Consider the following 25,853-nt stretch of genomic DNA (forward strand, 5'->3'; position numbering starts at 1 on the left):
AGTTTACAAAGGGTTTTCCTCAGGCCTGACTCTGCCACTTTTTAGTCCTTTGGTTTTTGACCAGTCACACTGAGCCTCAGTTTCCTCATCTGTTAAAAGGAGTAAAAATGGTCTCCAAGGTCCCTCTCTTATAAGGCACTAGGAGCTTCTGCACCAGCTTCAACAAATGCCACTTTATTTTGAGAAGGGCACAAAGGATGGAATGACCTCTGGGCATAGTCCAAAGGGGTGGTACCATCCCCCACCCCCAAGGCTTGGCATCTCAGGACCTACCTGCAGTGAACAATGATGGGCCCTGCGTGGGAAGGATTCAGGGTCTTCACTTTCTTCAGAAACTTGAGCATCCCAATGGGGGTGAAGGGCACCCCAAAGTCGGGCCAGCTGGTGAAGTGGAGCTGGGTCACCAGCCGAGGGGCTTTGCAGCCGTCATGGAGCTGCTAGGAAGATGAAACCAAAGATGAGTCTGGCGGAGGGCAGCGGCAGCAGCCCTGGCACCCCCCGCAGATGAGGAAGACACCGACCCAGAGGTCTCATTGCCCCTCCAGAATCTGTCTCTGACTCTAGGAAGGAAGAGACAGGTTCTGTGCCCACAGACACTTATTGGGGCTCAGTCCAGGGCTCAAAGACCCTCTACCTGGTTGAGCCTCAGGTTTCTTTCCTGTAAAATGGGGGATAATGATCCCTTTGGTGCTCACCCTGCAGGACTGTTGCAACACTCAACAGAAATGATTCACTAAAGCACCTGGCCAGCTCTAAGGCACCGGTAAGAAGCAGTCATTGCCATTATCCCCAGCACCGGGTACACACTAGGCAGTGAATAAGTGATTGGGGACTCAATGATGGATTACTATGTCTAGATCAGATTCCCAGTGGATGCAGGAAGAGAGTGGTGGTCACACATCTCCCATGTTGGCATCCTAGGTTTAGAGCCAAGGAGACCTTGGGAACCTGGGACCCTTGGCATGGATGACTGGGGGGCAGTCTGTTCCCAGGCTCACCCAGGGTCCATTTCCCTGCTCCGATGTGGGCAATGCTGATGAGCCTGGTGATCGGGACTCCACCAAGGAGAGGCCAGAAAAATCCACCCAGGGTGGAGGCCAAGGGGCAGCCTGGCCCGGAGGGAGGAGCAGACCCAAGAGCAGAGCAGGCCCCAGTCTAAGGGCCAGAGCCAAGCCAGCCCCATGGCACTCACCGACTGTATACAGAACTTCCGGATGGTGTAGTCCACCAGCACGATGCAGTCTTCCACGGAGACGCGGATGTTTCCATACATCCAACATCCCTGGTCTGGCCAGTACTGATAGCATTTCTCCTAGAAGGAGAAGAGGCAAATTGGTGGTGCTGACCTACACCTGCACACCTGAACTTACACTTTCACACCTACACACCTGTACACTATATACCTGCATACCTCCACACCTCCACATACACACGTATACACCTGCACACCTTCACACCTACACACCCACACACCTACATCTACACACACATATAAATGGAGAAATCTTGGGGAAGTCTTTCAGAAAGGTGAGAGCAGAGAACAGAGGATCCTTCTGTTTTTTCCTGGCTATGTTCACAATGAATAATTTCTCACCCCAAAGAAGCCTCCTTATCTAACAAATGTAGAATTTAAACCTGAAAGGACCCAGGGAATGACCTGGTCCAACCTTTGCATTTCAGAGGAGGGGGCTGAGGTGGGGGGGGAGGTAGCCAGGTCCACCCCGGCCTCCTTCCTCTCCCTGACCCCTCAGACCCTCCCAAGTCCCCAGGAGGCTGACTGTGCGGCAAGGTCTCCGGCCTCCAGCCCTCCCTGGCCCACTGCGGTTGGTGCCCAGCCTGCAGCTATGACCATTGTGGAGGAGTCGGCATCTGTTTGGCAAGACGTTCTGACATCAGATGCTCATGGTTCAGAGCTGTGCATTTAGTGGGGGCTTTAAAAGAATGACCAGAGACGGAAGCCCACATTTCCACTTTGTTTCATGTGTGTGTGCACATGTGCGTGTATGTGTATGTGTGTGCATTGCGTGTGTGTGTTGTGTGTGTGCGCTTGTGTGTGTTCTTTGGCAATGCTACTACTACAGAAATCTGGCTCACCCGGCTTCACATAGAGAACCAAGAGCACGTTGCCCATCTTCCCAGAGGACAGAGAAGGGAGGGAATTTGGAACTCAAAAGTTTAAAAAACCGAATGTTAAGCAGTCTTTAAAATAATGAGGGAATATCGCAGAAAGTGAAACCAGAATTTGAAAAGAACTGCCCAATGGAAGGACATGTGGCTGCATTGTTGGGGGGGGGGGGGGGGCCTCTGGGCTGCAGACTCGCCAAGAAGAATCCTCCCATCCGGGCTTCTTTCGAGCACATGTTATTTATTAAACTGCCCCATTATCTATATTTCAAATGAGATATTAAGCCAAGAAGCGCCGGCCATTATGACTGGCTTCACCAAGGCCCCTGGCTACCTCCTGTCCTCCCTTCTGATGACGCTGTCCCCCCCCCAATCTCTGCAATCCAGTGACAGCGGCCTTCTGGCTGCTCCTCACACACAGAACCCTCTCTTATGACTCAGGGTCTTGCTCCCCAAATGTCTTCCGCTTTCCTGGGCGGGAGCTCTGCCAGCTCCACAGGCACAGGAGGGACAGATGCCAACAGAAAGAGAGCAGCTCGGCGGACGTGCAGCCGCCGCCTGGGTGCTCGGGTTCTGGGTCATAGAGGGTGGAAGAGCATCTCCCAGGAGAAGCTGATCCCCAGGCCCAGAAAGTTCCCAAGAGTGACGTTCTGAAGACCCAAGAAGAAAGGATTCTGATGTGGCCGAGAAAGGGGGAGATGAAAGAGAAGCCGGAGAGCCAAGGGGAGCTCATCTCCCTTCAAAGAAGCTCATGGCGGGGCGGCTAGGTGGCGTGGTGGAGAAAGCCCCAGCCCTGGAGTCAGGAGGACCTGAGTTCAAATCCAGCCTCAGACACTTGATCATGACCTAGCCGTGTGACCTTGGCACGCCACCTAACCGTGTGGCCTTGAAAAAAACAAAAAGCTTGTGGAGAACCAGTGGTAACATGGCAGCCAAAGGAGCTCAAAGGCACGACCACGTCCGAGGCTTAGCACCACCGGTGATGGAAGGCCAGCAGCTATGACCATCTCTATTTTATAGAAGAGGAAATAAGGCAAAGGGACTTGCCCAGGGTCACACGGCTAGTGAGTATCTGAGGTTGGATTTGAACTCAGTTTCTAACTCCAGGCCCACCGCACCACTGCTCAAATGGTGCTGATATTTTACTGGGGAAGCCAAGAAGCACCCGCTCAGGGATGTGATGCTGACCGGAGACAAAAGACATAGAAGGTTGTTTCAGGAGGAGGGGTCTCAGGGCACCCGGGGAGGGGGGGCAATGTGCAGAGAGGCTGAATATACTAGGAGGCCAAGGGGTGACAGCCTGGAATAGGCAGAGGAGAGGCAACAGGTGGTCAGCGACCAGCCGGTCCCTCCTCCTGGGCTCTGCGAGCCCCCCCAGGACGGCCTCTGGAAGGGGGGGAGGAGGGAGGCCACGGTGCTCCCACCGGGAAGCATCTGAACCAAGGCAGTGAGCCCCTCCGGACAGCCTTGATGCTCAGTAACCTGGGGGTGAGGGGTGTCAAGGGGAAGAGCAGCCCCTGGAGAGGAGGCAGGATTTCCCAGTCCGGGCTCTGGTGGGCGGAGCTCTGGGCACCCCAAAAGGAGCCTCTATAAATCAGGAAACAGGAACTGGGTTGAGGAAGGACTTGGTTAGAAATGATTAATCTCCAGGAGGGGAGAAAGGGCCGGGAGAGGGGAGCCAGAGCGTGGGCTGGACCACGAACCCCCCCAGATGGGGGAGGAGGGAAGGTCTCTCAAGCTGCTCTCCTTCTTCTGGTCCCCCATGGAAGGGCTGAAGCCGCCCTGATTCTATGCAGTTAACAGGGAGATCAGAATCAGGAGATTCTTTCTCTTTAGTGGTCAGAGGCTGACAGAGGCATGATGGAGGCGTGATGGAGGCGGTATGGAGGCGTGGAGCTTTGGTGCCTAAATTGTGCTATTGGGACCTCACATTTTGGGGGGGACACAAGGAGATCAGCCTGGAGCCTCCACCTCGGTCCAGCTGGGCTGGTGGCTCCCCCAGGTTCTGGGACGTTCCCTCTTCCTGGACCTTACTGGTGCCTCCCCATTGGACTGAGGGTCCTTGAGGCAGGCCGGACTTTCCTGGTATTCCCACATGGCCCGGCACACAGTAGGGGATTAATAAATGCTTCTTTTGTGTCCTCCCTTCCTTTCTGGCAGGAACTGTTTAGTTTCTGCCTTCCTTCTCTGGTCTCAGCTCCTTTCTGGTGCCGGGTCACGGGATGCCGCAGTCCCTCGTCTGCCCTCCTGCAGTCTCCTCCACCCCCATCCTTCCTGACACTGCTCCCCCGTCCCCCCTTGGGGAGGGTCCTTTCTGCAAAGTCTGAGTCCAAGGCCTGGGAAGGAGGTGCAGACACTCTCCACCAGCCCTGCTCGCGCCCCCTTCCCCTCCTCTTGCCCACCTCCTCAGAACTGGCACTCCACATGGTGCCCAGGCACTGAAGACCCCTCCCCCTGGGGAGGCACGGCCAGACTCTCAATCATAAATATCTGTGAGCCGTCCACAGAGTCAGACGGAACATGACCCGCTCTGTGTCAGTCATTGGGTGAAATGCTGCAAGCCCCGCTCTGGACAGCCCTGGCCGGGGAGGAAGAGGAAGTGGCCAGGGCAGGCAGCCGGGGCCAGGGGGGTGGCCCTCCCTCACCTCTTTTCTTTCTTTCAAGTTGGTCAGCATGACGATGGTGGCCGACTTCTGCTCCCAGACCATCCTCCAGAAGTCATTGACCGTCTCTGGCTTGGGGCCTGCCGATGAGAGAGGGAGCCGTGGTTTGGGGGCTGCCGGGTCAGGCCTGGACAGCCCGAGGCTGGCAGCCAGACCCCAGGGGCAAGCTTCACCCTGGCTCTGAGGAGTGGGGGAACACGTTCTCCTGCCAGCCTGCCACCGGGTGCCCCAAGATGGCATCTGTGAAGCCCCGATGCCAGGGCAGGCCCCGGGCTCATGGATTCGGTCCACCCGCTGATGAAGCACTCGGTCAGATGAACAGACATGGGGGAAGGATTGGGTCCCCTGACAGAGGCTCAGTCCATCTGAGAGTCCAGTCAGGTGGAAAACACCCTGGCATAGCCAGAAGGGCTACCAGCTTGGGTTCCAGGTCTGGCCAGCTAATGCCCGTGGCAAATGGAGCCAACCGTGGCTACCACACCAGGAGGGCACACGAGTCGATGGACAGAAGGGGCTCGGTCACCCATCATCTATGGGCCGAGGCAGCAGAGTAGGGGACGACCCAGGTCGGGGTGATGGGAATACAGCGCCTTCCCATCAGCGGCCTTCTTGGCTCTCTGTAGACCGCGAGACGGGCACCTCCCCAGGGGGAAGTGACAGTGCCCGGTGGCCTGCAACTTTCTGAACTCAGATTAAACCCCCAGAACTTTGAGAAGCTAAACCCAAGGGCTAGTCAAGCAGATGTGTAGGGAAGACGGAGGGAGGTGAGCTCCTCCCCGTTCTGCCCAAAGCTGACCCAGACACACACACACACACACATAGACACACACCAGACACAGACACACACAGACACACAGACACCACACACACACACACACACACACACACACACAGACACACACACACACACACACACACACACACACACACACACATAGACACACACCAGACACAGACCCACACACACACACACACACACACACACACACACACACACACACAAGACACAGACACACATAGACACACAGACACATAGACACGCACCAGACACAGACACACACTACACAAGGAGGATCAGACTTTGGAGCTGGGCTGGAGAGGGTCTCCTCTCCTCGATGCAGGAAGAAGAGAGGCTATTGGGATAGGAAGCACTGGGTTCGAGTCTTGCCTCTACACATAGTGGGTATGGCTGGGAGGTCTCTTTCACTACAGGGAGCGGCAGCCTGAACTGGGCAGGGTGGAGGGCACACTAGGAGCTCTCCAGGCCGGCATACTCCAGGTATGGATGAAGAGTGGCCTGCATCCCACACACCCCAGCCCCCCTCCCCATACGTGTGCACACAACAGCCTGCATCGGACAACTACCAGGCTAGCCCGGGGCTCGTGGGGGCCTCTGAACAAGATCTCTGTTTCATCGATGGAGAAGGAAGACTAGGAACATGGCTGGCTCCGCTCTGGCCGGCCTTGAGGCCAGTCGCTGAGGGTCTCTCTTGCCCCCGAGCGGAGAATGGCCCAGGCTGGAGGCCCGAGGGAGCCCACCAGGGACGGGGCCTCCCTGCGGCCGACACAGGCCTCACTGCCACCGTCAGTCATTTCCCACAGAAGGAGAAGGAGGCCAAGGACATGAACTGAGCCGCCACTTTACCTTGAGCGGCGATGAACTTGTTCTTCTCCTTGTAGCCCTGCAGAAGGAAAAGGGGCCTTGTGAGTCCTAGCAGTGGTTTCAGAGACAGGATTGGGGGCCCCTTCTCTGGGCCCGCCGCCCCGCCTGGCTCGGACCAGCCTCAGGGATTCGACCCGGCGGGCACGTTCATGCCCAGGAGGACCCGGGCCCCAGAGGCGGCTCTCTACCAGCTCTGGCACCTGCCAGTCCGTTTATCTGCCAACAGACAGGGATTTCACTAGCGCTCACTGAGGAGACTTACGTCTATGTACGAAGCATTGACGTAGTCGGAGCACGGAATTCCATCCAGTTGACTGAGAATCACCCTGGAGTGGTCATCTGGAGGAAAGGAAAGGGGGTGTCAGCAGAGGGGTGCCCTCAGGGCCACAGGGAGCCGGTGTCTGCCAGGCTGCCCGAGGGATAGTGGCTCCATTGAAAGACCCATGCAAGGCAGGGGGGCGCATCCCAGCAGGGTCCCCAAAGAAGAGTCTCCATCCCCAGGCGCTGGGCTGGGGCACACAGGGGTCCAGAACAAAGTCCATCCAATGGGGGCCAGAGGACACAGGAAGGTTCTGGGGGGATGCGAGCTTCCCAACCCCAGCTCAACAAGATGTGGGCGCATGTCTGCCTGGCTCTCTCCTCACTCCCCAGGACGCTTCGCTTGCAAGGCTACAGCCTGGTGGATGCATCCATGCAGCCCCCCAACTGTAAAGTCCATGAGGGCAGCCCCTTGTTTATCCTGAGCCCAGGACCTTGCACAGGGTTCGAGCTCAATGAAGGTTGGCTTGAAATGCAGCTGGCAGCTCTGGGGGCTTAAGGAAAGCCAGCCCGTTATTACTAAGGAAGATTTCTTGACCCAATGGTTTGGAGAGGGCAGCAGAAACCAGAGGTCATCCGGTCCAGTCTGGGCCTAAGCACGGATCCCCAACTTGCCTCTGGGTGAGAGCTTTGCCCGTTCCAAGGTGGGCACAAAGCCCTAGAAGCCAGGACCAGGGGCCAACCTCAGTCCTGGAGGTGGCCCTTCTTCCCCCCCTCCACCCCCAAGGTCTGAGAGGACCCCGGGCATCTGGGAGTTGGAGGAAGAGCAGGGTCAGGGAAGGGACCCAAGATGTGGGTGACCTCTCTCCTCCCCCTTTGCCTTTCTCCACAGCTCAGGAGACCCCGGACAGGGGCTCGGAACCGGAGGAGGGGCTGCTTCTTGGAACAAGAGCCGTGGCACCTACCACAGGTGGCTAGTGCCAGGCCCAGGCTGAGGCAGACACTCAGAACGTGCCTCCAAGGGCCGCCGAAGGTTGTGTCAATACCATCAGTGCCAAGCAGCCAGAAGCAAATGGAAAAGCTTGAACCCGAGACCCTTTTAGAAGGGGGCTCTTCAACACAGCCAAGCCCCACAGGAGAGGAAGCCCAGAGAAGTCTCCGGGTGGGCCTTGGCTCCAGATAGCTGGCTGTTTGGTTCTGGGTTAACAAATCATCCGAGGTGGTCAGAACCCAGCAGCTCATGGGCAAACATTTGCCCACAAAGGAAGCAGCGGGCACTGGACAAATCCCTTCCTCCCTGGGGTCTGAACTCAGTTTCCCCAAGTATAGGGGGGGTCATAACGTCACCAGGGCTTTTGGTGCCACCTGTGGGGGTGACAGAAAGGCTGCCTTCATGATTAAAGGTGGGGGTCTCCCCAGACAGCCTGGCACCCTGGGAGCTCACACTGCATCCATCCCCAAGGCCTTCCTTGGTCTGCCCTGGGACCACACAAAGTCATGCCCTTAAGGCCTGAAAGGCTCCCTTCCTTCCCATTTTAGTGGAGACTCCCACAAATGAGGCTCCTAAGCGGGGGGTCAAGGGCCGTGGGCAGATTTCTGGGGGGGGGGCTGTCTCGGATGGAAAAAACTGCACCTTGATTTCAACATAAAGGAAACCACCCCCTCACCTCCCTGCCAACTATCACTTCCCCTTTGCTGCCCCAACCCTGGATCAAGAGCGACTGAGGGAAGCGACCACCCCAGGGGGGCTGGAGACCCAGAGGTCCGGACGCCCCCCGCCCTCCAGATGGGGCCTCCCGAAGCTGATCCCAGCCCCTCTCCCTGGTGTGGCCGGACCACGGACGCCTGGAAGACGAGCTCCTCGGCTATGATAACCGTTATCTGACTGTGACAGATGCTGTCTGTGGGGGGAAGAGGGAGGTGACCCCAGGGACCACAGGGGGCACCCCGACCCTACCACCCATGCAGAAGAGGAGGGGCAAAAACAAGGTCTTACTGGGGAGAATGTTGGGGTATCTGTTCTTTTCTTTGTTTTCTTCTTTATTGGCCATCTCGAATGTTCCTTGGCTATGTCCCGAAGGTAAAGACTAGAGAGAAAAGGGCAGAGCTAGTGAGGAACCGCCCCGGGTCCGAAGAGTGCCGGCCGTCTGGTGCAGCTCTTAGCGTGAGGACCCCCACGCTCTCAAAGACACGCTGCCCCTCCAGAGCTGTGTCCACCAGGAGCCTTCGGGATCAACACGGCTCAGCCCCGTCCGTCTCATCCCACTTTACAGATGAGGAAACTGAGACCCAGGCCCTGCCCAGAGAGGGCCAAGCACGCATCCACCATCCAATCATCAGTTCATTCATTCTGAGATTCACCAAGCAGTTCTTAAAAGACTAAAGTGAGCCAGACCCGGTGCCAGTCACCGGGCAGAGCCGTCACCAGGCTTGCCCAGAGCTCACGTTATCCTGGCACAAATTCAGAAGCATTTCCAGGGGGGATGACACTAGCAGCTGGGCAGTGGGCCAGGGGCAGGGCTCAGGAGGAGCCCGGGCAAGCGGGCACAGAGGTCCTGGCACCCTGGCTCCTGGGGCAGTGGGTTGCCCACTCAGTCACACGGGCCCCCCAGACTAGAGTCTCTGGGCTTGGTAACAAGGAAGAAGCCTCGGGGCCAAGAATGAGGTGGTTGTGGCAGACCCTGGAGGAGGGCAGGAGGCAGATGGAGAGAACAAGAGGGAGGAGGAGGAGGAGGAAGAAGAGAGAGAGAAAAACAGAAACAGAAAGAGGCAATGGAGAGACAGAGCATTTCCTGAGAGCATGGGGATAAAGCGACAGCGCTATTTCGGGGTTCTGAAGCTGGATCGGGCCTCCTGGGTCATGGGGCCTCTGCTTTCAGAGCTGAGGCCCAGAGAGACCTGTTGACCAGAACGCCAAGTGTCTGAGGAGCCTCGCCCCTCCCCCTTCCTGAGTCTGGCCTCCCTGGGTCCAGGCCAGGCCAGCCAGAACCACCAAAGGAGGGGGTCAAGCTGGGGGGGGGGGTGTTGGTGAGTTTGGGGTTTCTTTGCTCTAATCTCCAGACGCCCAGAAGGTGGCCGGCCGACCAGCACCCCCACGCTCCGCCCTGCTGTCCCAGTGCTGACGCCTGTCTCCTCCACTTGAGTCCCAGTCTGGGGCTGCTTTGGACTAACATCTGGAAAGCTCTGCCTACTTCTAGCCTTTAATTCAGTATTGCTTCTTCCTTCCTTCCTTCCTTCCTTCCTTCCTTCCTTCCTTCCTTCCTTCATCTCTTTGGAGGATCCGGGGCATCGGGTCACTGGCTCTGAGGTCTACACCCACCAGCAACAAGTCTGGAGTGGGAATCGGGGTCTCCCCTGCCCCCGGGGCCCCCTCTCTGAAGGTCAGTCCACCAGCCACAAGGTGGATGAGGCTGCTGGTGGACTTGTCCCCACTGCTGAGATGGGCAAGTTGAGTCCAGAGAGGGTTTCACAATTAGCAGGAGGAAGTGACTCGGTCTGACTCAGACTGCAGCTCTGCCCACTCCCCGCGCCGCTCTGCCCACGGCCAGTTCCCTGGAAGAGGGACCCTTCCGGTGACTCTAATCCCACTGCACCCCTCAGAGAAGATGGGAGGGGTGGCTCGTGGACAAAGCTAAGAGGAAGCAGGCTCCTGTCCCGGCATGAGCCGCAGAGGTGGGGAGGGGGGGTGCTGCCCAACAGACCCAGCCCTCAGTCCCCTCCCTGGGGTCCCTGACCTCCTTCAAGTCTGGCTTCTTCTGGAGATGTTTCCCGCCGCCCTCCGAGGTGCCCCTCCATCTGCTCTGGGCCCTCCTGCCCACCCTTTCTGAACTTGCCCCTGGCATGGGAGCTCTCAGAGGGCGGGCCTCGTGCCTATCTGGGGCGCAGTCCAGGCCCCCCAGGGATCGTGGAACAAAGGCTTGTTGACTGGCTGGCTGTGATCCTGACTCTGCCATCTTTTTGTTTGTTTATAAAACCAAGGACCAGAGAGACAATGAGCACCAGGCCAGGACCAGGAAGACCTGCATTCAAATCCAGTCCGACACCCACCAGCTGGGGCCCTGGGCAAGTCACTTAACCTCTGGCTGCCTCAGTTTCTTCATCTATGAAATGGGGATGTGCTTGGGGCAGAGCAAGCATCCTGTAACTATTCATCATTATCATTATTATGATTACTTTCTGTGTTTTTATCTGTAAGCCAACACTTCTTATACTTGGGGAAAGCTCCAGATCTACCCTCCAACATACTTTTATCACTTGAGGATGGTGGACAGAAAAGCCCCTGGGCCACCACAGAGGTGTTTGTTTGGGGCTGGGGGCTGGGGGCCGGGGGCTAGGAAGGGAACGCCTGCCACCTCCCAGCTTCTTACAGACAGGAGTTCGTCTTGCCAACCAAGCACGGAGGGCAGTCGTTTCTAAGGGCAAGGGAAGGCCAGCCTCTAGATCTCAGCATCCTGAGGCAGGCTGCCCCGGCCTAGCCGCCTTCCTGGTCAGCTCCGGGAGGCCAGGGAGCCGGCCACTCGCTGGGTCACTTGTACGATGGACCCGCGCTCCCGTCCCTCCAGAACTATGTGTGATGACGCCCTTCTATACCCATGCCACCACCATGCCTGTCATGTGGGCATCTATCTGCAGGTGGTGCCGGGAGTCAGGAAAGGGCTCCACTATCAGGGTGACCTTCCTTCCTAACCTCAGTCTCCTCATTTGTAAAATGGGGAGACGAGGCCCGCTGGCCTCTAAGACCCTCTAACTAAATCTGTGCTCTTCAGGCGCCGGATGTCCCCAGAAAGGGAGACCGATTCTGGGGGTCCAGAAGGGGCAATAAAGGGACCCCTGCGGCAACCAAGCTGCCAACAGCGATCGGGGGCCAGGTTTGGCCCTCGCTGGGGATTCTGAGCCGGACGCATGGGTTCTGGGAGATGTTTGGCTCACTGCTCCTAAGTGAGAGTCAGGGGACCGGAGTTCAAATGCAGCTCTGCTACGGACAGTCCCTGTGACCTCCAGCGGCCGTTTCCCTTGTGCGGGCCGCTCCCGGATTCGCAGTAACCTGAAGGGTGGCAGCTGGTGATTAGGAGAGGCTCATCTGCCCTCCTGCGCTCTCCTACTGCCAGGCACGCAGAGGAAGGGGTCTCCACACTTACGTTGAACTCTTCTCGGAACCTTTTGCAGTCGTCCGCCGAGCGGACGCGGATCTCGTCCTCCAGATGCTCCACCGGGATGGGGAAATACTTCTTGGGCCCGGACGGGGAGCGGCTGAGGAGCATCACTCTTTGCTGCTCTGTGGGGGTGACAGGTCCAGGGGGTCCATAAGGGGGGCGTCCCAGTGACCCCGCCTGGCCTTAGGGTGATTGACCCCACCAAGGACCTGGGTTCAAATGCACCTCTCCCTCAGTATGTAGGGGAACCTGGGCTAGCTGTTCACCTTCGGTTTCTCCATCTGTCAAATGAAGGGGGGGAGCTCCCTCCAAGCATTAAATCGGAGACCCCAGATTGGGGGCTGGCGAGCAGGAGGGGCAGCAGCCGGCCAGTCCCTCCCCCCCCACCCTCCTCGCTTCAATACCCCATGAAGAGCCCAGAGGGGACCCCGTCCGGGCCTGGAAGGGGCCTCGGCAGCCAGAGGGCCCAAGCCCTGCCTTCGGCAATGGACGGAACTGAGCAAGCCCAATGGGGGGGGGATGACCAGCTTGATGGGGTGCAGAGGAAACGGCCCAGTTTCCCTTCTCCCCCGCTGCTCCCCAAATGACTCCTGAGTGGGCATTTGTGGGGGGGGGAGGAACTGTCCCAGGCTGAGCTGTGCTGGGGGGCCTCCAGAGACCCCAGGCAAACACCTCCTGGTCCGGCCCCACCCCCGAGGGACCACCATCTGGTGGAACCCAGCGTGCCCATAATGGGAAAATCCTGAACAGGGTCGGTCATGTTAGGATGGGAGCCAGAGAGCTCCAAGAGCCAGCCTCCCTGCCCGGTCTCCCCTGCTCTGCCTCCCTGCCCAGCCTCCCTGCCCTGGGGGGTCCCCAGAGAGCCATGCATGGGGCTTGTTGATGCCCAGGTCTGGCACAAGTCTTGGAGGAGGCCGATTCAGTGGAGCCACCCCCCCAAGCCAGGACGGTGGGGGCCGGGTTCAGTTGGGTGAAATATGGCACAGAAACAGCAGCAAAGCTGCCAAGCTGCCAAGGGGGAATGAGGGGCTGGGCCGGTGGTCCTGGGGGGGGGGCTCTCTTCACACCCGGGCCTGGCAGCAGCCCCTGCCTTTCTCCCCTGCTCTGGAGGCCGTGCTGGGGAGGCTCTTCATGCTACCGGAAGTTGCCAGCGACAGCCCAGGCCCCTTTCTTCACAGACTCAATGTGTGAGTTAAAAGCCCAGGGGCCCCAGCCAGCCCTGCGGCTTTCTAAGTGCACCCACGGTAAATTAGAAGGCCGGCCTCCTGCCGTCCCAGGCTGCCCACAAAGCCAGCTGGGGGAAAGCCCACGGGTTTACAAGTGGGAGGAATCTTGGGGGGCCAGCTACTCCACCCCCTCATTTTAGAGACAGGGAACTGAGGTGAAGTGACTTGCTCAGACCCCTCAGGCATTGGGGGCAGGGCTGGGGGGTCGGAGACCAGGTCCCCCCATTCGTAGCTTTGGCGATGCCCCCACTGCCAGCCGGGAGACGGGCGTGAATGGGCCTGCCAGCACCGAGGGCCGCCCACAGGATCTCATGCGGAAGAGGGAGAGTCCTTGGCAAACCTGGGCAACGTGGCTCTCGAACCCTAAGGCACCCCAAATTTCCAGACCCATTCTAAACTGGGGAGGAAAAGGAACTCAAGGTGGGGGCGACAAGCCCCAATTTCCACTCCCAGAGGGGTCGTCAAGCCCCAAGAGAGGAAGGAGAAGCCCCAAGGCTTGCTGCTTTGACCCGGGTTCCAGCTCTGGACCCCAGGCGGGGTGGCCCCCCAGGGCTGGCGGGGGTCCCTCATCTTGTTACCTTGCTCCTCCAGGATCCCATTGGGCATCTTCTTGTCATTGGAGCTGACCGCTGCCTTCCTTTGCCTTCGGAACCTGGGGAGAAGAAGCCATGGCAGCGTTGACCCCCCACCCCGGCTTCCTCCCACCCCCCTCCAACCCAGGGTACCCACCAGGTGAGCCGGCTAAAACTCTTTCTATTCATGGCTGCGGTGGCCGAGGGCAGGGTGCTGTCGGCCCAGGCAGCCAGCGAGCATCCTCTGCACCCCGAGGAGAGCCCCACGAGTCTGTGCTCTCATTTCCTCATTAGATCATATCAAAACAAGCCCGAACGGGCCACAGTGGCTACGTCACCGGAGACGCCTACCTGAAGAAGTAGCTGGCCAGGAGGACGAACAGGATCAACACCAAGACCAGGACCAGGACGCCGATGAGCACGGGCTGCACGGGCACGTCACCTGGAGAGTCTGGGGAGCACAAAGGAGAGACTGGAGGGGCCTGTTGGAGGGGCCTGGCCTGGCCCCAGAGGAGCAGGGAGAGCTCAGAGCTCTCGCTGACTGGGAGCCTGGGGCACTAGGACCACAGACTCCTCCTCTTGGAGCCTCCAAAGGGCCTTGGCCACCATCCATCCCTGAGGCCTCAGTCTGGTGAAAATGTGGGTCACCTCCCATATAAACTAAAGTCCGTGGGACTGCGGCAGAAACAGTTCTATTGGAATTCAGGCTTATCGAAATAATTACCCAAATGGGTCTAAAAACATACACATTCCTAGTCCTGGGCCAAGCATGAATTTTTGTCCAGTTCCCTCCTCCTGAGGCTGGTGAAGGCCCTGGAAGGGGTCAAGTTCAGGAGCAGAGGCAGGGTCCCACCCATCTAGGGAATGCCCAGTGTGGAAAAGCCCTCCGGGAGTCAAAGTCCTCAGGACTCGAACCCTGGTCTTCTGGAGTCTCTTCTCTCGGCCACACACAGAAGAGTGAGGGTTCATCTTCATCTGGCTCCTCTGAAGGGTCCCCAAGCACTTTGGTTGTGAGGCAGGAGACCTCACCTGGGAAGGAGGTTGAGGAAACTGAGTCATGCAGCCACTCAGGGTCTGATTCTGGACTTGAACTCAGGTCTTTCAGGGTCCAACCAGCTCTCAGAGCAGAGCCAGGACTCAAACCTGGGTCCCAGACACACAGTGGTCCTTTCCCCCACCCTATGGTCACCTGTAACATTAGATGGTCTAGCCTGGGTGTTCTTAACCTGGGGTCTGTGGACTTGTTTTTAAAAATGAATCCTTTGATAACTACCTTCCCTTTGCAATCCTCTGACTTTGATTTTAGGATTGAAAACCATGATCTGAGGATCATGAAGGGGTCCCCAGACTCCCTGGGGCTGATCCCCAGAGGGGCCAGGAAACAAAAACCTCCAAACCCTCCTCTTCTAGTCCAGCCACTGCCTAAAGAAGTCATTTCCTCTCACAGGAGTTTCAAACTGTGTCTGCTTCCTAAGTACAGGGTCAGGGAGATGTGGTTAGATAGTAGCTTGCCCGGAAAAGATCTGGGGGGCTGAGCGGCCTGGCCACCCAACCCCCCTCCCATCCACAGGCCAGGCTGGATGAGCAGGAAGCCCCAAATCAAACAGCTCCTGCCTTCTCCCTACACCCATAATATAGACAAGGTGGATGTCAAAGAATTTGGGAGGGGAGGGGGGTCTGCAGGGAAAGGAATGGGGGCTGGGGAAGTGAGAGAGTCATAGTGTCCAGAAGAAGGGGCGACGCCATTGCCCTGGTGCTGGGCAGTGCCCCTGTGCAGTTCTGGAAGGAATTACCCCATTTAAGGAACCACTGGATGAACCAGAGAGGGTTGAGCTTCCAGAAGAATCCCTCCTTAGAAATTTAGCCTGGTCAAAGAAGGAGGGGTCTCACAGAGGGTTCTGGGGTGTTGGCCTCCTAACAAGAGGAGTCTGCCCAGAGTGGTGAAGGCTGCCCTGGGAGGTGGGGGCTGCGGGAGGATTCCCAGCAGAAGGTGAGATGGGGTCAATGGGGGTCCCTGTCCAGACACAAGTCCATCCAGCTCTGAGATCCCCAACAAGAAGTCCCGAAGCGTCACCCCAAGTTTCAGAATCCATCTGCTCCCTTTGGAGACAGGTTGATCCATTCCTGGATGGTGACAAGGAGAACAAACCTAAGCTTCTTTAAACAGACTTTGATCAGAGCCCCAAAGACAGCAGCCCCATCCCCCACCACTCTCCCAGCAGACACCGCCGGGGCGATGCCCATCCATTGGGGAATGGCTGAACAAACGTTAGTATATGTATGTCATGGAGCACTACTGTTCTATTAGAAACCAGGAGGGATGGGAATTCAGGGAAGCTTGGAGGGATTTGCATGAACTGATGCTGAGCGAGATGAGCAGAACCAGAACAACACTGTACACCCTAAAAGCAATACGGGGGTGAGGATCAACCCTGATGGACTCACTCGTTCCATCAGTGCAACCACCAGGGACAATCTGGGACTGTCTGCCACAGAGAACACCATCTGTATCCAGAGAAAGAACTGTGGAGTCTGAACAAAGGCCAAAGACCTTCAATTTTTAAAAACATTGCCTGATAGGTCACATCATTTTGCTATCTCCGATGTTTTCTTTCTTCCTTGTGGATCTGTTTTTTTCAATCTGGATCTATGCAGAGCATGGAAACCTGTAAAGAGACCATATCAGGTTGCCTTCTATTGGGGGGAGGGGGAATCTGCAAAATTCAAAACCATGTAATTGGAAAACATCATATTTATATAATTAAAACGAAAAGTTGCCCAGCTCCTAGCTGCCAGGTCCAACGGTGCTGGGGCTACTTCTCCCTCAAAGCCCTCTCCTCCATTTCCACATACACACACGATGCACTAACTGTGGGAGAACAGAGCATCCTCTTGGAGGAGCTGGACGGGGTTCTGACTCGGTGGGCCGTTGGAGAGGGGGTGCCGTGATTTCTGGTGCTTTCTTCTTCAACTCTCCTAGAATGAACCTCACTCCTTCAGGCTTGCCATCAGGGTGCCGCTCTGCCCCTGACTCTGGCCACCGTGTGGCCAGAAACACGTGGTGGCTGGAGTCAGTCTCATCCAGGAGAGGGTGAAGCTGCGTTTGTCATCCCGGTGCTGTCCTCCTGTGACCATAGTGAAAGGAGCATCATCTCCGGGGTGGATGAGTCCTGGAGTGCGGCTCCAGAGGCCGGGAGAGCCCCTTTCTTTGCTTGATCTGACCAGAAGCGGAAGAGTCCCTGACAATCTTTCCATCACTTCTTGATGTGACCTCTGACAGAATGTACCCCATCCTGGCCCAGCTTGTTGAGGGGTACGGAACCAAGCTGAGGTGAAATGAGGAATGCCAACTGAGAGTCCTTCACAACTCTTCACATTTTGGTAGGTTGTGCAGCTAGGTGGCACAGTGGATAGCACACCGGCCCTGGAGTCAGGAGGACTTAAGTTCAAATTCAGTCTGAGACACTTAACAATTGCCTGGTTGTGTGATCTTGGCTAGTCACTTAACCCCATTCCTTTAAATAAATAATTTTTTAAAAAAAGGCAATTGGATCTGCAGTCAGGAAGATCTGAGTTCAAATCTTGCCTCAAATACTTACTATCTGTGTGATTCTGGGCAGATCATTTAAACTATTTGCCTCAATTTCTTCATCTGTAAAATAAGGACAATAATAGCACCTCCCTAATGTGAAGATCAAATGAGATAATACTTATAAAAATCTTTGCAAACCAATTGTGTGCCTTGTTTGAATGTTCTGAAAGTCCTCTTGCATCGTCTGGCATTTTTTTCCATTTGCAGAAAACAAGTTCCTGTACTGTATTTTATTGATATTGTATAGAGGGACCCTTCCAGTCCTCTTTTGTGTGGAGCACGAGCCCCTACTCTCAAGCATGCAATGAGCTGAAGAGCCAAACAAGAGAGCCCGCCGCCCATCCACGGACACCAGGCTCCTCGGGAAGGAGACTGATCCACACTGTTCCGAGGGACCCAAACTAGAGGAAAGGTGGAAAGACAAGCTCTCGGCTCCACGCTCCCACCCCCCACCCCCCACTCCCACTGAAGGCTGAGTCATTCATGAGCTCAATCCCATGGATGGGCCCCCACTTCCTCAGCAACAGGGCCACCCTGATAAACAAGTCTCCCTAACATGTCGGGACAGAAGGAAGAGGGATGGCAGAGCTGAAGGCAGCATCCCCAACAGAGTGAGGAGGGGGCTCCTCAGTCATCTAGTCCAGAAATGCTTAGCCCATGGTCTGTGAACAGATATTAGGCAGAAACATGCATCCTGATTTTCTGTAAGATCAAACTAAAATGTAGCATTTCCTTCCATTTTAAAAGCAAAATTCTGAGAATTGTCCAGAAGGGTCCGGGCCACACAAAAAGGTAACAATACCTGATCTGGTCCAACTCCCTCAATTCAGAGATGATGACATTGTGTTACAGAAAGGGAACCAGATCAAGGCCATACAGGTAGTACAAAGGGGGGTGAATGAGCCTTTATTAAATAACGGGTACAGAGTAGGCCTCCCCGGATCTTTACACTGGAAAGTACCCTTATAATCTTCATTTTACAGATAAGGAAACTGAGGCAGGGAGGAAGTGACTTGCCCAGGATCACACAGCTCATGTCAGAGAGTGGCATGTCCTGGGGCACAGTCTAGGGGTCTGCAGCATGACCACACTGGGCTGAGGACGTGGGCTGGCTCAGCGTCCAGTCCCAGGGCATGCTGACTCTGGGCTTGGGCAGGGGGAAAGCCCCTTGGCTGTCCCCCGAGAAGAGGCAGCAAGGGCTGCTGCCCCGGGATGGATGAGTGGCCTCTGTGGGACAGTCATTATCTTTCAGGAGGCGGCGGGTGTGGGCAGGGAGGCTTTCCATTTTGAAATTTCTCACTTCTGCATTTGCAGCCGAGTCAGCGAGGAACCACAGGTCAAGTTCCTTCCCTGCCCAGGAATCCAAGAGCCGAGTCAGGCGCTGATCGCCTGAGGCGCGTCATGAGGAAGTGCATGGATGAGACACGGCGGTCACCTTGGCAAGCCTCTTCTCATAGGCCGAGTCCAAGCATCCTGGTTTAGGGGCAGCACCTGCAGGACAGTGTGGTAACGGTTACCGAGGAACAGGGCCAGAGATTTGAGGCGGATTTTAGTTTTGCAGTTTTATCCAGGCCTTTTGTCTTCTCTGGATCTCTGGCTGACCCAGGGAGCTTCACACCTTGAGGACAAAGCAAAGCTTTTAAGCCAAACCAATCCCAAGGGAAGCTGTGAATGATGATGAATGCAGCATTCTGCCCCCATAGTCCCCCACTTTTCCGGGGGGAAAAGATAGCTACATTTCTTTATCTCTCCTTCAGGGCCAAGATTACTTATTCTCATTGCAGGTATTTGGCTTCATTTTACTGTCGTGAGGATGATTTTTCAGAAGAATGAATGACTCTCCAATGGGCTCAGACCACATCAGTTACTGGGTTTCAGAAACTCAGTAGGAGATGGGGAGGCTCATGGTTAGATCACTCCATGGGGGATGGGGGGACTGAGCTGGACCCTGACACAGGGCAAGAGAACAAATCCCAGATGACAACAGTCTTAATGGACTTCCAGGTCCACAAGTCTCATTACATACCCTCATTTAGGTCTCCCTGCTGGGGGGTGGGGGGCAGTCCTGGCCTGGAATCTTGGAGTGGCCAAGGAGGAGAGTCAGCCTTGCTCCCGGAGCCTCAGTTTCCTCAGCTGCAAAGTCACCATCAGGATTTCAGCGCAATGGGATGGAGACATAAGAGAGAAGCTCCCACACCAAGCCCTGGTTCTGCCCCCGGCCAAGCCCACAGGAGTTGGACTGGGAGCTCTCTCAGGGCCCTCCCATCTCTGGGACACTGGGATTCTATTGTGAAGTCAGAGAGGTCTGAAGGAGGAGGCAGCGAAGGCTTGGCTTTAGGACCGGATCATGCTCACGATGGTGTCACCATGGAAGTCACCTCGCCGCTCCCGTGTCTCCAGACACCCTCCGACTCCCTTCCAGTAAGAGGGCCCTCACGGTGGTGGGCAGCAAGGCTTTCCCTTCTGAAGTCACTGCTACTTAGTAGAAAGATTTCCCATATGTTGAGCCCCAAGCTGTTCAGAACCTGGGGTCCCCAGGCCGGGGCTAGCTTGTGGGGGGTCTCAACCTGGCTGGGGAGATAATCCTTTTCACTCACCTCTAATTGAAATGTAGCATTATCTTCAATTAAGAATTACACAAATAAAACTATGGTGTGGAAAAGGGGTCCACCAGTCTGCCAAAGTGATCATTAGTGCAAAAAGAGTTCATAACTCCCAATCCGTCCAAGGATTTTGCTTTCCAGAGTGACGTAAGTTGAAGTGTCTGTGGCACTTTATAATCACAAAAAACTTTCCATAGATGATCTCATTTGAACTTCCAAAGTATCCTGGAACAGGTGCTGCCACAGGGGCTATGAACACTATTTTAAAGGTGAAGAAACTGAGGCAGAGAAGTGGAGAGACCGGGGGAAGACAAGACCAGATTCTGGCTGGGCCCCAACCAGCTGAGCATCCCACAAGGGCAGCCCCTTGGGGACCGCCCTTCCCTTTCCAGGCTCCCTCAGCCCCCCCCAGCCCCACTGTTCTGCTGATGAGATCATCGGCCGACGCCCCTTCTGCCAACTCTTTCACAACAGTGTCATGAGATTCTGTCAAGAATCTGGCAAAAAGCCGATATGAACTTCTTATTGGAGGGAGGAGAAACCCCAGCAATATATTTGGAGAGACTTCCCTGTTTCATTGGTTTCTCCAACAATTGGAAAGAACACATGCTGGGAGGCAAGGAACCTGGAAAGGTGCGTTCCGGATCCAGCTCAACCCCTGTTTGGGAAAGCCGATAGTTAAATGGGACCAATTATATCTCAGATACTGGCAAATACCACAAAACAGGGGCTTGATTTATTGCTTTGGTGGCCAACTGGACTCAGGAAAGGGATGGCGGAAATGCTGAGCCAGACTAAACTTGAAAGGGTGTTGTACAAATGCTTTTTAAAAAGAGATCCAGTTGTTAAACACTGACCCCATCCTGACTCCCCCAACTGGTAAAGGTCAAAAGTCATTCCTTAATCCTGGGTCTTGGTTTCTTCATCAATAAAATGGGCTGAATATGAATTCTAAGATCTATTGTTCATTCTGACATTCATTGTGAATCTGATAAAAAACAAGGAGAGACTCTCATCCCTTCTTCCTCCCTCTTTTAAGGTTTAGTGTTGGAATCATTAATTATTGGGGTCATTATGTTATTGGAGATGAAGTGCCAAGAGTCAGAAGCACCAGAGTCAGAAGCACCTGGCCCAACCTCTCATGCCACCAATGAGAAAATGTGGGCTAAGGGACAGGTAAACTGACTTGCCTTGGGGTCTTTGACTCCAAATCTGATGCTCTTAATTAACCTTAATTAAAGAGAAGGCTGAAAGTTATTTACAGAAAACAAATACCATGAGGCTTTCCATTGTTTCTACAGACCTTGGAGACAGGGAAATCTGAGACTGGCCAGCTTCAGACACTTCCTAGTGGTGAGACCCTGAGCAAGTCACGCTCCCTGCCTCAGTGTCCTTATGTGTAAAACTTCCCAAGATGGTTGGGAAGACTATCTTTGTGAAGCATTTAGCCTACTGCCTAACAGATTCTTACTTCTTCCTTTCCCCTCTTCCTTCCTTCCTTCCTTCCTTCCCTCCTCCCTCCCTCCCTCCCTCCCTCCCTTCCTTCCCTCCTCCCTCCCTTCCTTCCTTCCTTCCTTCCTTCCTTCCCTCCGCTCTCCTCCCTCCTTCCAGCCTTCCTATTTTATGGTCTCTAGGTAAGATTTTATCTTTTGTTGTTGACTTCCCCAGTCAGAAATCCTGGGTCTTCCCAGCTCGAGCCTCACACTTCACAAGGCAGCTGTTCTGAGCCTGGGAAGCCCTTCCTTGGTTGTCCCTGAAACAAGCCCTAGGAAAGGGTGAGCTTCGCTCCCCTCTGGGGGCTTGGCTGGAAGTCACATGGTCCTTCGGCCATGTCCACCCCAGTATCGCTGCATTCAGTTCCTTTCTAAAATGAAAGGTTCCATCGAAGCCTCACTGGGGGGTGTTCAGAAACGGGGAAGAATGGGGGCTCTCTCCCCCTCTCCCTGGGCTCGAGGCTACCAAAGCCTCTTCTTGGGGGTCTTGAGGGTCTGCGTGCTCCTCACGGTCCCCTGGTAGGAATGGCTGGTCTTTGGGCTGTTTGGGGTCTACTCGTGCTGGTCACCATCTCCTGCAGTCCCTGCACTGGCCTGGGAGGTGAGTCTGATCCTTAGCCCTACTTCACAGAAGAGGGAGAGTGAGGATGAGAGAGGAGAAAAGACTCTTCCAAAGTTTCCCGGCTAGGTAGGACTGGAATCCAGCACATCTTGGGGTATGGCTCGAAGGCAGAGCCAGGGCTGTATTGGGAGGCAGAAGGGCTGAGTACAGATCCCATCGCTGCCCCTCCTCACTAGCTGTATGAGCCTCTGCGGCCCCTTCCTCCTCTCACCACATTAGGCCACCCCGATGAATCTCACCAAGGCCAAGACACTTGCCTGTTGGGTTCTGTTGGGTCCCAGTGAAAATGAATGGCGTGAGCTGTGGGAGCTGCGGGAGGGGGATGTGGGCTGTGTAGGGGGGAGATGTGGGATGGGTCACCTGAGGAGATAGTGAGCTCTCCTCTGGGGAGGGCCAGCAGAGGGACAGAGCTGAGCCAGGACCAGGCACAGATGCCAAGTGGAGAAAGTAACCAGGGTTTCAGAATAGTCATGAGAGCCAACTTTTCAACCCCCTTTATAGATGAACAGGCAGGTCTGGCTCGATGGCCACCACTAGAGAGACTCTCACCCAAATCCTGGGTGGTTCTGTGACAGCTGACTACCAGATACACCAGACATGCATTCAGCCATGGAAGGCACAGTCAGACCCGAGTTCAAAACAGCCTTAGCAATTTACTGATGAGGAAATCAAAGCAATCCATAGTCATATGAAAAATTGCTCTAAATCATTACTTATTAGAGAAATGCCAATTAAAGCATCTCTGAGGTACCACCTCACACCTCTCATACTGGCCAATAGGACCAGAAAGGATAATGATCAATGTTGGAAGGGATGTGGGAAATTTGGGACACTAATACATTGTTGGTGGAGCTGTGAACTCATCCCATCTTTCTGGAGAGCAATTTGGAATTACATCCAAAGGGCAACAAAAATGTGCATACCCTTTGATCCAGCAACACCACTACTGGGTCTATACCCTGAAGAGAATGATGAAAAAGGGTAAAAACATTACTTGTACAAAAATATTCACAGCAGCCCTGTTTGTGGTGGCAAAGAATTGGAAATCAAGTAAATGTCCTTCCATTGGGGAATGGCTTAGCAAACTGGTATATGGATGTCATGGAGCACTACTGTTCTATTAGAAACCAGGAGGGATGGGAATTCAGGGAAGCCTGGAGGGATCTGCATGAACTGATGCTGAGAGAGATGAGCAGAACCAGAAAAACACTGCACACCCTAACAGCCACATGGGGGTGATGATCAACCTCGATGGACTGACTCATTCCATCAGTGCAACAATCAGGGACAATTTGGGGCTGTCTGTGGTAGAGAATACCATCTGTGTCCAGAGAAAACTATTGAGATTCAATAAAGACCAAGGACTATTGCCTTTAATTTAGAAAAAACCTGATATCTTATTGCCTGATCTTGCTATCTCTTATACTTTATGTTTCTTCCTTAAAGATATGATTTCTCTCTCATCACACTCAATTTGGATCCATTTATACCACGGAAGCAATGTAAAGGCTGGCAAATCACCTTCTGTGGGCAGGGTAGAGGGAGGGAAGTAAGATTAGAGGAAAAATTCTAAAATTCAAATTAAATAAAATCTTTAAAAAATAAAAAAAAGCCTTAGACCTATGAGTTGTGGAACCATGGCAAATTATTTGACCTGTTTGCCTCAGTTTCTTCATCTGTAAAATGGTGATAATAGCCCTTCCCTCTCAGTGTTGGAGGATCAAATGTGATACTTGTGAGCACTGTCCAGGGATGCATGCACCCCTACTCCCTCCCTCCCTTCCCAGGCCTGGAATCCTCTTCCCCTCCATTCTGATCTCACCCTCTATGGGCAACTTCCTAGCTCCCCTTCTCTCCTGTGGATAGCTTTGTATGTACTGGCTGGAGATACTCTGCTTTGTGTGTACTGGCTTGCAGGCTGTCTCCCTCATTAGAGTGGAAGCTCCCTGCAGGCCCTGCCTTTTGCCTCTTCTTGTATCCCCTAGCCCAGCCCATCAGACACTCAATAAATGTTGACTGACCACCTGGAATGACCACTAGTGGAAGGGCATAATCCAGGCTCCCAACAACAGTTGACATCCTGGTCCTGCTAGAGGGCTTGTAGAGCCTGTTATACATGTCTCAATTGATTGTGACAAAAACCCTGGGAGACAAGGGCTGTTACCAAACCCATCTTACAGATGAGGAAACTGAGGTTGAGAAAAGTTCGATGTCTTGCCTGGTCATTAGAGCCCATGTCTGAGGCAAGATTTGAACCCAAGTCTGCAATCTCTAGCTTCTATTTTATTCTAGAAGGGGTGGGAGCCACAGCGCAGGAGAGAGCTGCTAGCGAGCCAGGGAGCTGTGGGGAGCCCCTTCCCCCATGAAGAGCAGGACAAACACTCTTGCTCAGGAGGGGGAGAAGTGGGGGGGCAGAGCCTTCATTCCCCAGCCTCCCTTTGGGGTCCACTCCAGAAGTCCTGTTGGCCCAAACTCAGAAAAGCAAGTGGCTTGGGAATGAATGGCCTCTACCCTTAGTTGATGCCAACTGGCTGCTGCTCTGGGACAGACTGCTTCTGCTGACGAGGGACCAGAGAGCCCAGCATCTTCTACCATGAAAATAACCCCCCTTCCCCACAGCTAGCCCCTATAGCAGGCTGGCCTCGGAAGTGTCAAAGAAGAGGAACAAACACGATGTCATGAATGGGGCACCTCTGCAGAGGATGGGGGAGAACTTACCTGTAGAAGTCCCATTGTGGAGGGATGTGGTCGTGTTGCTGATGGAAGCCTCGGCGACGATGGTGGTGAGGGCCAAACTAACACCAAGCAGCAGGGGCTGGCCCACGGGCTCCATTGTGGATCTGCAAAGCAACCAGAAAAGCAGGGAATAAGTCATCAGGACCCCATTCGGCCCTGAGGCGGGGCCTCCCCAGGACAGCCCTAGGAGGCAGGCCAGCGCCATTCGCCTGAATGCAGAAAAATAAATGGCAGCAGTCTAGGTTGGGGCTCCCCCAAGGCTGCCCAACAAAGAAGCACCAGAACTGTGGCAGCCCAGCGAGGTGCTACTGCTCCAGACCCCTGCATGACCCATGAGCCACAGAAAATGCCAGAGCCCTTGGGGGCCCAGACACAAGATCTTCCTTGGTTCCCTGGACATTCAAGGCCAACAAGAGAAAGAAAGAGGCATATGCATCATACATATCTATGTATAGGCACACATATATAATACACACACACACACACACACACACACACACACACACACACACACACACAGATGCATGCACACACATATCCATTAACCAAGCACCTGGACTAAGTGGCACAATTACAGTGTAAAAAGAATTTCGATTTAACACAGGAATATACTGACTTAAAAAATTGTTCTTATAGTAGAAATCTGGATCTAGGAACATCACTGAGTAAGGAAAGAACAATTTATCCCATTACTGAATGGGGGAGACAGAGGTATCCGTTGGTGGATAGATGGGTGGAGAGACAGAAGGATGAATGAATGATTGCACATAGGCAAGGAATGAAAGCATGGAGAGATGGATGGATAAAGAGAAAAATCTAGATCTTTTCAGGTTTGATGGAAGCAGATCATTTCATCGATATTTAAGAGAATCTCAGATGAAAGGCATTTCCAGTCCAGTAGACACCCAAGCAGGAATGCCTAAAAGGCCTAAAACCAATTGTTCCCTCTCTGGTCTCCAATGAGGGAGACCTACCTTCCTCTGAAGTAGTCCTTCCACTTCTTCAGAAGCTCTTCATCCATTAAGTCCAAATGTGCCCCTTTGCCAATGCCCCCCAGCTCTGAGTTCTTCCCTCTGTGGCCAAACCAAGCCAGCATACTCTTCACTGCCCTGTGAACACTTGAACCCATCCAGTCTTCTCTCCTGCAG

The 25,853-nt window shown here is 54.6% G+C and overlaps 1 protein-coding gene across 7 annotated transcripts in view; it reads right to left on the reverse strand.

The window, feature by feature from the left end:
- Nucleotides 1-25,853, reverse strand: part of PTPRE (protein tyrosine phosphatase receptor type E) — a 147,056-nt gene that overhangs the window by 28,902 nt on the left and 92,301 nt on the right. For 5 of the 7 annotated variants that reach the window (XM_074232166.1, XM_074232167.1, XM_074232169.1 and 2 more), the window contains 10 exons: nt 24,688-24,809; nt 14,011-14,110; nt 13,666-13,739; nt 11,847-11,983; nt 8,705-8,795; nt 6,713-6,789; nt 6,433-6,469; nt 4,770-4,867; nt 1,193-1,312; nt 274-437 (listed from right to left, as the gene is read on the reverse strand). In XM_074232166.1, the coding sequence (XP_074088267.1) occupies nt 274-437; nt 1,193-1,312; nt 4,770-4,867; nt 6,433-6,469; nt 6,713-6,789; nt 8,705-8,795; nt 11,847-11,983; nt 13,666-13,739; nt 14,011-14,110; nt 24,688-24,802 (1,013 nt within the window). In that variant the 5' untranslated portion in view covers nt 24,803-24,809. Of the gene's footprint in view, nt 1-273; nt 438-1,192; nt 1,313-4,769; nt 4,868-6,432; nt 6,470-6,712; nt 6,790-8,704; nt 8,796-11,846; nt 11,984-13,665; nt 13,740-13,816; nt 13,964-14,010; nt 14,111-24,687; nt 24,810-25,853 lie in introns of those variants that run through there. The other 2 variants (XM_074232171.1, XM_074232172.1) reach the window with 2 other exon arrangements.

This window comes from Macrotis lagotis, chromosome 4 (genome assembly GCF_037893015.1).
Source record: "Macrotis lagotis isolate mMagLag1 chromosome 4, bilby.v1.9.chrom.fasta, whole genome shotgun sequence".
NCBI classification, from domain to species: domain Eukaryota; kingdom Metazoa; phylum Chordata; class Mammalia; order Peramelemorphia; family Peramelidae; genus Macrotis; species Macrotis lagotis.